The sequence below is a fragment of the Morone saxatilis genome, unplaced genomic scaffold, assembly GCF_004916995.1.
Source record: "Morone saxatilis isolate NCDOM2014 unplaced genomic scaffold, NCSU_SB_2.0 Contig10, whole genome shotgun sequence".
NCBI classification, from domain to species: Eukaryota; Metazoa; Chordata; class Actinopteri; family Moronidae; genus Morone; species Morone saxatilis.
The window spans coordinates 5,288,036-5,303,046 of record NW_023339652.1 but is presented as its reverse complement, the minus strand read 5'-3'; the positions used below and the strand labels follow the sequence as shown (position 1 = coordinate 5,303,046).

Here is a 15,011-nt window from a genome sequence, read left to right as displayed (position 1 = left end):
GTCTGCCGCTTCCCTCTGGATGTGCTCATTTGACGGGACCTGACGCAACTCTTCACCACATGCTACAGCTCAGTCACATGCTTGTACTGATTTCTCCCACTCGCCTCTACTCCGTGGACTACTATCATTATGAGCTCACCTCATGTGGGCAAGCAGAGTTGAAACCTTCATTACTTTATTTTAAATTCTAGTTGAGATTCCGCAGTTTCCAAAGATTCCAAATGTGTTAGGGAATTACAGGGGAAAGTGTATGATGGGTCTCACAAGATATGTTGAATTTTCCATGTTGATGCAGTGGTGTAGCCATATAGTTTTGAAGTGTGATGTGGCAGCAATGAAGCGCTGGACAAGAAGATACAGAAGACATATGTGTGAACTAAGAACTACAGGTGGTTGGTACTGGGTACTGTAGTCAGTCAGTTGGACAGTAAAACCTCAAACACCAGGGTTTATGATAGAGAGTAGAGCTGTAACGGTTTGTGTATTCATGCCGAACCATCGCGGTTTGGGGGTTCAGCTCACACGGTCTTCACGGTACGTAGATTGATGCACGTAAGCACAACAAGCTGATTGGTTGATACGAGTCAGTAACACTATGGTCAGCGCAAATGGAACACTGGATGAAAAGGAAAGGTAAATTTATGCCTTTTTTTTACCAGCTCTACCAAACGCACACTGAACCATAACTCCTAAACCGAGGTATGACCCGAACCATGACTTCTGTATATAGTCACCCAGTAGCTGCTGTAAAAATACTGCCCAACATACATAAAAAAAAGATAGAAGATAGAAAACAGTGTCAAATCTGGTATTACTCTCTCTTTTGGATAAGGTGCAGATATTTGTCCGGGGAACGCAGGAGTAGATTATGGTGAGAAATCATTGGAAATCCCTGGATCTCAATGACTAGCATTCAACCCTTTTATTGAAAGGACACGATCTTATCGGATACGGTGTTACATCGGACAAAAAATTGTTGGGAACCGCAATTTTTTATTGCAACCCAACATCTTTCCATCCAGATTTCTAGGTTTTTTCTTTAACTCTAACCTTCTACTACCACCACCACAACCACATTCTCATCAGCAGTCTCCTTGCTCGATATCCATTTAGGGTGGTAGTTGCACAGAAAAAACTGTCAATTTCTGTTTGGCTGTTCTTGCATCATACTTGGAGATAATCTTTCCAGTTGTCAACCTCAACCTTTTTCAAACGAGAGCAGTGTGAAATAGACTGTAAAATATTTATGAATATACACCTGAGAACAGAAACATTCAACACAACACAAAATAATGTTTTGCCTTGGCTCCCTGCCAGGGTGGTCAGAACTCCGAGCAAATCCCGTAGTGTAGGTAGAAATTTGTATGATTGCAGTGTAGCTCAGAGATCACCAGGCAGGGTGATTGTTTGCGTGCTAGATTTCTTTTCATCTGGTGAACTACAAGTCCACATCATACCGAGCATCTCCTTGAGGTATAAGGCAGAACCACACTGCAGTACTCTTCACAATAACACTTGTTCTACTAGAAACATTAAGTTCCTTGGTTCTTGGTTGACCTGGCATGGCTCTCAACAATTTTTTTTTTCAGAGCGCATTGTGTGCCGAACAACGCAGCAGGCAAGAAGTGCCAAATACAAAATTTAACAGTAGCTCACGATAATTACATCCCGATAATTTGACAATGCAATTGGTCACGATGGTCCAGTCCTCGTCAGGAGACCAGTTTATGATGCAATGGTCACAAAATGAACTGTAGAAAGTGACTATGACGTTACTTGGTATGAATGCTAGAATTTTCTCAGTGCTGCATTTTCTGTATTAGAACTGACTGCCCTATTATAACACAGAGCTTATTTGAATCCAGACATTCAGTCAAATCTAGTGGGAGTCAAATTCAGTCTGTGATTCATAAAGGAACAGCTCGAGGCAGTGGATTGGTATGACAACAAAGATTAGAGTCTCCAGTCTAACGTTTGGGACGAAGTTGCTCAGGTTCACAAATACTGATTAGATCGCCCAAGGCTACGAGAATACCAAGGGTAAAATCTGTCAAACAGCATGATGTCCCTTGTAGTAGAAAATTACCGCAGTCATTCATCTGACTCAATAGTACTGGAAAAGTGAGGAATGAGTGGCAGGTAATGTCTTTATACAATGGAAAGAACATTAATTCAAGGTGGTACATTCAGTGAATTAAGCTTTTTTTACAGTCACAGTATTTTTTCAATAGGATGTGTTATTTCAAAATCTTCCATTTATCATCTGGCAACATTATATCTGATATAATTCTAAACCTTATTAGGTTAGTTTTTAAATAAATTAAGTTCAGATGACAAACATTTTTATATATATTTTTATTTGTTTTTACAGACTTTTTGTCACAACAAAGTCAGCAAGAGCATCTTTTTTGTCCATTACATTGTAGTAATTGATTTTAAAGCAACCAAGAGAGGACCAGCGACCATTTCATAGCATAAAAGCAGAGGCAATTTTGACATGCAGCAAAAACAGGCAGGGCTTCCAACCAAATCCAAGGCAAGGGGAACACTAACAGCCCTCACCATCCAGTTTGAACTACAACCCCCATTTACCCATCATCCAGAGCCCCCCCAATTACAAAATACACAGAGAAGCTGCAACAAAAAGGGAATTTTCATTCTGAAATCTCACTCCAGGGACGACAAAATGAACACATTTCTAAAATTCCTTATTCTATTATGTGCTGTTAACATTGCTTCAAAAAGAGATTCAGTAACAGAGTTTTAAAAATTGCAACATTCAAGTCTTTCTAGTAGCCAGCATGGTGATTGGTCAAAGAATACAGAAAATCTTTTATGCATTACCAATGAAACATTGGTCAAAAACACCATCTGATATGTAAGTGATATGCCAAGTAGAAAAGGAAAAATCTGACGTCTGGAACTATTTCGAGCAACGTTTCCAAAATTCTAAGATTGGAGGGAAAGTTTGGGTTTATTAAAAAACAAATCAAGGTAGAGGAAGAGGCCACACACAATGAAAGGTTAATATAATGAAACTTTACAACCTTTCTTTTCAATCTAGTATAGTACAGTGCAATTTGGAATTTCCCCATTGTGGAACAACTAAAGAAATATCTTATCTTAATTACTGTTCATGAGATAAGCCTTCGCCATACAATACTTATACTGAAGTTGTAGAAAAAAAAAAAGAAAGAAAAGGAAATGTTAACACACTATTGATCTATTAACATTAGATTTCTTTACAGTTTTAAAGAGAACCGCAAATGAGAGATGTGTATTTAAGTGCGAAGCTTTGCGTTTATATTATAGAGTGATTTCTTGTCTGAGCAGTGTTCTAGGATCCAGGTGCGAGAGCGCTCCCCCAGTGTTTGGTCCCTAAGGGAGACATTACTGACAAGTCCTTCTGTTAAATGGCTAGAAACAGAGGCCAATAAAAGAGAAAATCCTACCCCAAAAACTTGGGGGAAAAAAAACAACAAAAAAACAAGGTAAAGGAAAATCACCAGACAGACAAAATGACCCTTCAACAAACAGACAAAAGCAGTGTTAAGACAGAGGTTGATCGGGGTAAAAGGGACGAGTCCATCTTCTGTCAGGGGACCACTGCATCCATCTGTCCGTCCGTTCACCCACCTGTCCAGCCACCTCTCACACTGGTGTCTCACTTGAGCAGAGCCTTTATGGCATCGCTCTCGGCGGCAGCCTCAAAGGCACTGATGCCGTTCGGTCCTTTTCGGTCTTTGTCAGCTCCCTGCGGAAGAGAGGAGACATGAATATTAAATATGCTTAGTAGGTGCATCAAGTCTTCCTCACAGTATGATGCCAACTCCACTTCATCGAGTCAGGGGTTAAGGTGAGGAGCAGAGCCCGGAATCTATAGTCTTTTTTTAAAGCGTCCTATGACTGTTTGCAACATGCAGAAACTCCAGAGCACCAAGTTGGCGACAAACTGCACTGTTTTATGTGGTAATCTATAATCTTACCCTGTCATCACTCACCAGGAAGTTGCACAATATTTAACCATTTTCAACAACAATAAACATTACAGGGGGCACACACAGTTCATGATATGGCTCCTGGGCCCCTGGTGAAGTTCCGGGAGTGGAAAAGGGCTATATCGGGGAGGTCAACCATGTGCTGTGGAGAGGCAACAGTCCCAACAGGCAATATAAGCCAGCAAATTGTTGACTCTATATGGCACGTGGCTTTGTCACCCCTTGCTTGTAATGCTTCTACCCATCTCGTCCATGGCCACAGGCCCTTACTGAATGGTTATCCTGGTATGTTACCAAAACATCTACGGAAAAACATCTGTCACTTTTATTTTCTTCTTACTCAGTTGCTAATAACTTGCCTGTCAGCCTGTCTTTATCCAGACAGCACATGCAAAACAAATTCAGAGACGCTGAGGCACAAACCCATTTGAGCTCTAAGGGATAAGTGAAAGAAATGGGAGTGGACGCGATCATTTGAATTACTAAGGACAAAAAAAAAATGTAAAAAAAAAACAAAAAAAGAGAAGGAACGAGACAGACAACGTGTTGAATGCACATGTAGTGACAACAGATTTAATGGGCGACAGAGGAGGAGAGGGGCATGTAGTGGAGAGACATCCCTTTGTTTGGCCTGCCAACTTTAGCCTCTTAGCAAAGGGCTTACAGAGCCAAGGCAGAGAGAGTCTATTGTTGCGTGGAGAAGCATGCCATCAAAAACAATGTGACCCAGTTCAAGTGCCCAGCAGTGTGAGGATGGTTGTCTTGCAAATTCCATGCCACAGGAGCAACGGAGCGCATCCCGAGCAAGAGAGATTTACCAGGGCTGAGCGGTTAACCTGTCAGATCTGCATCTCTAATTGGTAAGAAAACGAAAGACAAAGTAAGAGAGGGTTTTGTCAATTCATAGCCTGCTTCACATTTCTAAGAAGTGTGCACCTGTCAACACTCCAGTTGTTAGAGCCCTGTTGTGTAACATATCATCTATGGTGACGGGTTACCCAAAGTCCCGCACTGCTAGTTTTTCACATCCGAAGACAGCTGTTTCAACACCTGTAAACTGTAAATGATCTTGCAGTGATCCATAAACTTCCCACTTTGTACTGAGTTTTATGTTCAGGTCTTCAAATTTCAATACACAGAGGGTTCTTTCAGTGCAATTCATCAGGTACAGGAAAGGACAGATTCCTGAGAGACAACCTGAATCCTACTACTCTGATAATTATTTTCTGATTTGAAACTGTTTTATCCACCAGTAAAAACATTGCTGACCTAAAATATAAACAGTCTTTGCCAGTATTTCCAGAGTAACATTAACTTTTCCAATACCTGACTCATTCAAACCAGCTGCCTGGTAACCAAGCATTGTGTTCTCCACTCTTGTGAGTTCAGGGGGTGAAGGGTAGGATGGGAAGACAAGAGGAAGCTTTCTTTCACCAGCTCTGGGGAAGTCATTAGTAGTTGGTTCCAAACCATACCTGGTAACCGACTCCACAGGCCTCATTTAGATGGCAGGAAACAGCATTACTTCTTGGCCCTAGCTCTTTCACCATCAATACTGCTCTTGCCTGGGCACAAATATCCATCTGACACACAAACCATTACATACCTTGTGTATACCACTGCATTTTAGGTGGAACAATCTCATAATGAGCACCACACACCTACATTGCCCTAAACAGTATTCTAGGAGGGTCTGCCACAGACTGATACTCCCTTTGGGTATTTATGGTAGAGTTACATTAATAGCCCCAGCCCATACTCTTCCCTGTTACACCGTCCCCAATGACCATTCAGCTCACTGTCATACTCCTGTCACCACTTACATTAATGAGCTTTCCCCAACTTGAATAATGACCCCTCATGAACACCTTACTGTCCAAACATTATCCAGTAAAAGAGAAGCTAGTGGCCAAGTGAGATACAGCCTAATGAATAAGAATAGACTCCCAGGGTGTCTCCAGTCCAACTGTGATGCACCATCATCCTGGATTATGGAGCCATACAAAGCAGCACTGGGTCAGTAAGGTAATGCCACTGCATCTGCCAAATGTCCATTAAGTTTTCATTATGCCACGAGTGAATGGAAATGAAAGGTCTCCCATGCGCAAGTCTTCAAATATTGGGCCAGAGAATAACTCAAAACTTATTTAAAATGCAATGCTTGTATCTGATTATTGACCTGCTGGCAGCGATCAAACATTACGATTCTGTAAGAGTGCAAATTTTCTAACACCCAGCGACAAAAAAATTTTAAACTCAATATCTGCACTGGAGCAAGGTATGCCGGCTCGGCTCTGGTTTAAATAAATACTTTGTATATGTTAAGAAGCTGCACCAAACATTGGTCAAAACTGGGGGAAAAAAAAAAGACTAGGATTTTGTTTTAGTTATTAACACTGTACGCCGTTTTACACCAGCAGAAAATTGCAGTTTTTTAATTTAAAATGTGTATATCGCTTATATCGTCTTCAGTTTAGGCCTGAAATCTAATTTAATACATCATTAGTAAGTAACCCTTTCAGTGACTTTACTGAACGTACTTTCACTTTTTTGGGTAGGATTACCCAGGAAAGATTCTGTATGGAAGAGACATCTACAGAAGCATAACAATTACTTTAATCAATTTTATTATACTATTTTTCTGTGTGTACCCACCCTACTCCTAATGAAAATTTAGTCAAGTCAATCAAGTTGGCAAAGCCCAATGGAAGATGATGTGTATTAGCCTGTTTTACTTTAAAATTGTTTGACCAAATCCCTACTGTGTATCAAAGACACGCACAATGAGCAGGACACATTATAGGGTCATGTTTAAAAGACAATGCAAAAATAGGAACTGACTTGACAAAATAATACTGCATTTCTTCCTAGTCAATCGTCATGTACACAGTTCCTCATAAAAGAAAAGGATGTGTGTTTTCATGCGTGTATGCCTGTGTGTGCCCTTTCATTGTTGATTTAAAATTAACTGGCCAGCCTTTGCAGGCTGCTGTCAGCTCTCTCGGCCAGAATCTTACGGCTGGGTCACCTATTGGGGTTAAAACGGCCTTTCATAATTCATTCAACAACAGCACAGCACGCAGTACGGGGGCAGGGGTCGGCTCCCATGATGCACCAGGGAACCAAGCCATTTTGTCTGCAAACACAAAAATGTCTGACAGTCGAATAGTCACAATTCAGTATTCTCAGTGGGCTCATTTTATCACGCCAATGTGGTGGCTGTTGTGCTACAGGTGCTGCCAGACAGAGTGGATGTGTGGCAGCACAGTCAATGGTGTGGCTCTGGGACAATCTATTCATCTCATGTTAAGACACATGGAGAGTTTTCAGAGCTGCCAGGGGTAGATGTATTGAGATCTGGTCCCTGTGGTGACTGATGACCTTTTGGCTGCATTTGGGTGTTAATCCTTGTTGGTGCTTAGTGGAGATGAGTACGAAGCCATGAGAGGAACAAACCCGTGGGTTCCCTCGTATCTTCGCCTTCCACCATAATCCCTGTTCAGATGAGCTATGGCTGCCTGTCTTGTCTCATATGATAAAACAGACAAAGGCTTTTTTAAAAAAAGGTCTACCCAAGGGGCATTCATTTTCAATGCAGAGGTGGTGCTTGCATAGCTACATATTTCAGATGGAGAAGGGCTTCTGGCTTTAATGGGGATGTACTGCTGCTGTGGATGTGCGCCTGGTAGCAAGGGAAATAAAGGGAAATGACTGCAGTCAATAATGAAGACTTTATTTTCATTAAAAAAAAGACAGTGCTGGTTTTAAACCCAAATCCTATCACATCAATGTTTTTATATTAAAAACTTAAAATGCATCACCTATTACACAGCTCAGATCTGAACTTGAACTACAGCGTGTACTTCCTCTTTTTTAGTAGACCTACCTCCAAGAGAAGGGTGAGGCATCCCCAAAAACAGAAATCAAATCAATATGAGGAAATCATTCTTGTTATCAAAATAATATTTAAAATTAATACGAGCCTATCACAGGTAAAAAAAAAATAAATAAATAAAAATATAAAAAAATAAAAATCACAGAAACCCGCTTTTTTCTTCTTGTTGGTATTGGCCACTTCTTTTGGTTTATCTTTGAGCCAACAGCTCTGACGGCCAGCTGACAGCAGTAGCCAGCTGCCGGCCAGCTGCCGGCCGAATGCTGGCAAAACTCTGCTGGCTTGTTGATGCGAGGGCCGGGGCGTGCGGCTGTGTTGATGAAAATGGGGCATGAATACAGCCGATGCCAACAGGAATAAGTAAGCAGTCGAGTGTCACGTAAGTGTCTCTCTAACCAAACACCAGTGTTTCCCATACATAGATGACCATTTCCTCTTTTCAAACGTCTGCTTCAAAGTGCAGTTGAAACTGTGAACTGATTGAAGAGTCTGCCGGAATGTTGCATATGTGATTGTATAGAGTGCAAAAAATGACTTCCCTAATCGGTAGTGTGACTTAGTGTGTGAATGCCCCCTCCCATCTCCCCATTACTTTTGTTGAGCCAAGATGATGCCACCGTGAAACAACTCTGTAGAGGAGCTTTCATTTACCCCGCCTCATTTAGCCTGGCTGGGAACAGACAGCTGCTCACTCAGCCCCTGAATATCTATCTCGCCTTCGCATATACACGTATCGGTTTGCAGCAGACTTTGACTGTAAAGCATGCGAGCCATCTACATGACATCATGCAGATAAGATGACATAAGAGCTTTCTAGAGATTTTGAGCTTGTACCCTTAACTAAGTAACACTGACCATCAATTTTTGTGACTGATGTGAAACCTCTTATATATTTGATATTATTCTAATGAAACATATGAGTGTTAAATGATAGAGTACGAGAGACAAAGAACTGAAGGGGGTACGGAGGGTACTGAAAGAGACGTAGCTATTGTTGCTCCCATTTGTGTGACATTGTCCACAGGAGCATCAATTCCACTGTCAGTCTGGCTCATTTGGGCAGCGGTGAAACAGAATTTCGCCAGCCTAGATGAGTAGAAGAGCTGTCATTTATATTCATATGACTTGATTTATATGCATGTACTTCTGAGTCAAACGCTGAGGTAAGATGTGCAAAGAAGGCATCGAATTACCAAAAGAAAGCTCCTCCACATATAAATGAAGCCTTCTATTTGACTGTGACGGAGCTGCACAAATATGTTATCTTCTGCTGGATGACGCTGGTTGGACTGGAGATGTATTATGGCATGCATGTTATTTAGTTGCATTACTACAGCCTTTGCCAGCTGTGCCTGACTCAGTATTGTCTCTCTTCTCACAGCTGCGACTGTGTGCACAAGCCCACGTGCATCCATCTGACAGAGGTAGCATTTAAGATAGTTCCAGACCTAAACAACTGAGGGGAGGCTGAGAATGGAAGGATAGGGCAGACATTTACATGGAGCAACGGCCTGTGCAGCTATGAATGAACCCGCTTAAAAAGCACAGACACAAAACAAGTGAACAGCAGCAATACTGTGTCATGTTCTATGAACATTCCAGCACAGCCTCCACAGGACTATGTTAAAGGGCCTTTTGTCAAATGAGTTACCTCATCAGCACTCATGGCTCACATGGAGCCTTTGACAGAACAACATGCGCTGAGGGGTGAAGGACACCAGGACACTTCAGTGTGCAGATGCATTAGCTGAGCATCCTCAAATCAAAGTACCAACCTTTTCTAGCAGGACCTTGACACAGGAGAGATGACCCTCAAAACAGGCAGAGATCAGCGGAGTTAACCCGTGTTTGTCTGGAGCCTGTAAGGGGAGCAGGTGGGAAAGGCATGAGTGGTAGACAGAAAAAAAAAAAAGGCAGGGATGTTGTACTACATAAGGGTACATCTATCTTTTTTATCACAATAAATAAGGAAAAGAATTCCTCTGTGAGAGGTTGAACTTCTCCCTCATCATGTCCACCAATTATAAGAAAGCACACTGCCCTTCAAGACTATATTTATCTCCCATGTTTCAGTAGCAGAGCCTGTTACCATTAAAAATTGAGAATTGGAACATTCTGGGCTCGGGAGGCAAGGCAAAGACTATATGTTGGTACAACTTTAAAGCCTTGTATTTGTGAAGACTGGACAAGTTGAGGCTGAGATGTGTAAATTCTTGTGTGCAAACTCAGGCAAGAGGTGAAATGCACCTAATAACAGCTTTATGTTGCCTTGAGCGTCTCACAGCACCATTGAAACTTCACTACAAGTGTGCTGGAGGTCAAAGATTCATGCAGTTTGCACATACAATTCTACCTGAAAAAGTTGCAAATTACCAAAGAAAAGGTTTGAAATTACAGATATCAATACTGTTGGATTGGACTGCTGGATGGGTAAGTGCCCTTTTAGTTAATACGGATCAATCTACTATAACAACACCAGAAGAGACTATTGAAGCTCAGGGGGCCAATCAGGCTAAATGTTAAGTCTGGCGAGCTTGGACAATTGTTGAGAGAATGGACAAAGGCTGAAATAGCATAATGTAAGGTGCTTTTAACAGCCAGACTACTTTAGTTCAAACAAACTGATAATGCTTGTGCCAAATCAAGCAGTTTTACAATAGGCTTAGACTATGAATGGATGCAAACATAGGCACTGTTATTTTCTGTGGCCATTGTAACCCCTGAACAGTAGGCAAATGAATGCAAAAATAATGTGATGGGAGCTGGTTGTTGTGGTTCTTACATTGATATCTGCTCCCTTAGAAATGAGGAACTCAACCACATCTGTCTGACCATAGTCTGCAGCGTAGTGCAGAGGCTTCCTCCCACCTTCCAGGGTCCGGTTTACATCTTCAGCCTGCAAAAAACAAGGTAACAGGTTAACAGTCAGCGCTGTCACACGGCAACTATAGAGATTGAAAGGGAGCTCTGAGGAAGCATTTTACTTAAAAAGTAAACTCTCACTGTTGATACAAGCTCACATTGAAAATCAGAGACAAACAATAACACGCACCATCCTCTCCCTTTCACTTCCCTGCTGTGGTGCTGTCAGACCTCAGACTGTCAACCTTGCAGCAAAGAGAAAAGTCAGACACTCACCACACTAACCACACACACACACAGAACTTAGTGTGTGCCAGGTGGCCCCCTCCAGTGACAGTACCTAAAGACATATCAATCACAGCTTTGGCTGTCAGTTCTGGCTTTTCTCAAAGCTGTATACGATTAACCAACAGTCCGAATAAACATGGTGGCAGGTGGAACAACAAGTATTCATTCGCTTAGAAAATTGGCCTCCATAACAGAACACAAGAGCAGAATTTGCTGAAAGGCTTTGACAAGAAGAGGTATATCCTGTTACACAAGACCCGCTATGAAAACACCTGATCTGGGGACGACAGAGGTAGCTCGGTTATTTGGTTCCCCTGGGGCGACTGAGAGCAAATCTAATAAAGCTGAAATGCAAATCAATTGAGATAATAAGGTAACAGAATAACTGGGAGATAATGTCAATATAATATTAAAAATACACAGTATTGGATATCTTTTGTAATTCTGGTTATCATGCTACAACTTACATATTGTCCATTTCTGGTCCTAATTCTTACATTATAGTTAAATGATTCAAACTCCTCTATTTTGACTGAATGAACAACTGCTAACATAAATAATTATGGCTATATTCCAGCAACATGTACAAGTTGTAGGCTCCTGCTACTGTGGATGTTGGCTCATACGCTACTGGACATGTAAATGAAACTGGACTATCGTTAATGTTTTTTAATTATACCTGTGTAAGTGCCTCCTATTCCCTTTCAGCTTGTTTCTCTTTTCCATTTCCCCTTTCCTGTCATCTAATGGACGTGATGACCATATGCACACGAGCCCACTCAGATCTGTAACGGTGACCACTGACTAATTCAGCAACAATATCATAATCCACTGCACCACTGCCTGCCTCCAATTGCTACTCGCTCACTCACCTTTACCACAAACTCCACTGAAGGTCAAGTACAACACACTGAAGACAATTCTTCATTGTACAGCCGATCCAACTGAATCCATTAGCGATGATGGATATCGAACTCGACCTCTTCTAATAGTGTTTAAATGTTACCTTCAGCGGCTGCAGCTCCAACGGCTAATAAAATTGAAATTGTTTCATTTCTACTATAAAAAAAGGATAAAGCACTGTGGTTGTTTATATCCAGACCCAGTGTAGATAATGAAATGACTATGACTTATAATAGGACCATAAAAAAATGGATGAAATGAGAAAACGAAAGTGGAAAATTGGTCCCTGATAACAGGTGAGTATGAAATGCTAACAGTCTAATTCTGCTCAAAGTTCAGTGACTTTATTTAGGACTTTAGATTCCTTATCATTAGTTTGCAAGCCAGATAAGATTCAACTCTTGGAAGGGTCAATGCATCAAGCAGCAAGTGTGTCCGGTTACTATGCTATCAGCTGCACACATCTTTCTCAACAATATCTAGCTTTCGTGTCACTTACAAATTTCAACCACATGCTGCTGACCAATAAAAAACATACATGGTTTAACTAGGGAACAAAGAACCCAAAAAAAACCCAAATTCACACCCAAATGTCAGAATAGTTTTAAAACTTTATACGATCTGTGAAAACTGGTCAACATCAGAATCCACTGTGACTGTAGCTGTTGATTGAGAGTGTTTGTTTGAATAAAATCTACTTAAAATATCAAAAACCATTTAATTTTGCTTCATTTAGTAAGATAATGTGCTGCCTTATGCCTACCTATTTATCTTTTTTTTATATTTTCTATCTAAGTATTTTGTTTTATTGTTGTATTTTATTGTATTTTAATGTACCTGGCTGCTATGACGACCCAATTTCCCTTCAAAGATTAATAAAGTCTATCTATCTATCTATCTTAGTAACCTTAGACATAACATCTACAGTACATGTGTATATCATAATGGTTTATGGAGCACAAGTGAATAAGAAAGTATATATGGTCAACATCAGAATCCACTGTGACTGTAGCTGTTGATTGAGAGTGTTTGTTTGAATAAAACCTACTTAAAATATCAAAAACCATTTAACTTTGCTTCATTTAATAAGATAATGTGCTGCCTTAGTAACCTCAGACATAACATCTACAGTACACGTGTATAGTATAGTGGTTTATGGAGCACAAGTGAATAAGAAAGTATAGACCACAAACCAATATCAGGTCAACATGTGCAATAATCCAATGTAGGTTAACACTGTTGGCCTCCTTCAGCAGAGGCAAGGATACTCCTGTCTACAGAAACGAGGTGCACTCTGGGCTTTGTAGTGAAACCAGTGTGGCCTAACAAGCACTTGTAAGACTTTTCTGTCACTCTCGTCCAAAAAGATTTTTAGTGCGGAGGGTGCCGCCGGATTTTCTGCAGCCGCGCCTCCATCTCTTTTGCTCCAACAGAGACACACATTGTTAACAGAGACACATTGTCTATTCTCGAGTGAAGCGTGTTTATGTCGGTAACTATATGCTAACTTGGCGCAGACTGACACTGAAACGTGTTACGCCAAGGGCCTTTAAAATGTTTTGGGTTGAAGCTAAACCCCCCCCGACCTCAGAAAGCCCCGTTTGCTTGTCCAATGTTAGATTACCTAATAACTTAGCATTACCCAACTCGAGCTACCGTCAGCTAGCCAGCCCGGTGGCTAAGTTAGCCGCCTGGCGTTAGCCACCTTAGCCGAGCAGTCCGAAAATTGTTGCAGACGATTCACTGACAAAGCAGGCGACTTGCAGTTGTCTTACCGTCACCAGTTTGGCTTTGACCTCCTCCAGGTCCCCGGTATTCAATGCCCACATCAATTCTTTATCTCCCATCTTCCTGTCTTTGCTGTCTCAGCTGTCAAGGGAAATGCTAGTGCGTTAAAAGTTGGATGGGTAGAGCTGGATGAACTCCTTTCGTGCAGCTCGACTGAACACAATGGCGTTTGATTTGAAATTGATTTGGCGTGTAGCTGGGACCCGGCGGGGAATGACAGGTACAAGAAAATAGGCTCAAAGAAGTTGTGAAAGGCAAAGTAGCAGAGAGGGATCCGCCTTTCTGCGAGCTGGAAGTGTTTCCGATGTCGCTACCCGGAAGGGAAAAGGGAAGCGCTTTATGTTTCATTTAGGTGCTAATGTAAATGTAAGGACTCACAAATTCTCATAAAAAAAAAAAGAGCACATGTCGCTAGATGTGATATATTCCCTGCGTTGTTATTATTTTTGAATCATTTCCATCCTTAAAACATACGCCGTTAATGAGTGATGAGTGATTGCTGGCAGCTTCGATGTTACCGCTGAAGTATGAAAGCGGAAATTCCTACCCTCCTTTGGGTCTTGACCGCAACTGCTTTCATGGCCAAAGCAATGATAAAGATCTTTATGTCTGGTGTTGCTTTCCAGTACACGCCCAGAGAGACAGAACAGACTTTATTTATTTTCCTGCTCTCTACTGTTTAGTGTTGTGGAGTATAATGATGTACAGTAAACAAACTAAATTCCTCTTTTTTCCAAATGTAAATCATATTGACCCAAAAAATTTGTATTTAAAGTGCCATTTCACCATAATGAAACACTCAGGAAAACATTTGTAATGTAGTTATATGTGATATTATTCTTTATTGTTTCTATTAAAAACAAAAAAACTCAACTAAATTAAAAGAAACAAGAAAAAAAAACATATTTTCACATTTATTCATTCAGAGCATCACACTATATAATATATAGCATATAGATATATATTTATAATTAAAATAAACCACATTAACAATTCGATCGAACAATTTTGGCTTTAATGGAATTTAAATCGATCAAACTTAGATTCCTGATAAGGTTCCTAGATCTAATTTTAACATTATATTGCTGTCACGTTAACCCAAAGCCATGCAATTTAGATGGTAAATAAGCAAAAATCAACTGTTAAGTCCATTTGATGATTATTTCCTCTTTGGGATTGCAGGTTGGATTATCTCAAATGCTTTAGGATTAGGAGAGACGGCATCCATCCCACGTTGGATGGAGCGGCTCTCTTATCTAGAAATATGGCGAAGTTTA

General features: G+C 40.9%; 1 protein-coding gene across 1 annotated transcript; it reads right to left on the bottom strand.

Annotated features, from left to right (window-relative positions):
- Window positions 1–2,340: 2,340 nt before the first annotated feature.
- On the bottom strand, window positions 2,341–14,063 carry mtpn (myotrophin). The gene is made up of 4 exons (XM_035676259.1): window positions 13,722–14,063; window positions 10,676–10,789; window positions 9,669–9,752; window positions 2,341–3,754 (listed from the first exon to the last, which is right to left on the bottom strand). Exons 1-4 carry the CDS (start codon window positions 13,791–13,793, stop codon window positions 3,665–3,667), a joined length of 360 nt encoding a protein of 119 aa, XP_035532152.1. The 5' UTR covers window positions 13,794–14,063; the 3' UTR covers window positions 2,341–3,664.
- Window positions 14,064–15,011: the final 948 nt, after the last annotated feature.

Coding starts and splice junctions, on each gene's coding strand:
- mtpn (XM_035676259.1), bottom strand. CDS start 13,793: ATGGGAGATAAAGAATTGATGTGGGCATTGAATACCGGGGACCTGGAG. Junction 9,753..10,675: donor CTAAGGGAGCAGATATCAAT/GTAAGAACCACA, acceptor CTCCCCTTACAG/GCTCCAGACAAACACGGGTT. Junction 3,755..9,668: donor TCAAGGTCCTGCTAGAAAAG/GTTGGTACTTTG, acceptor TCTCTTCCGCAG/GGAGCTGACAAAGACCGAAA.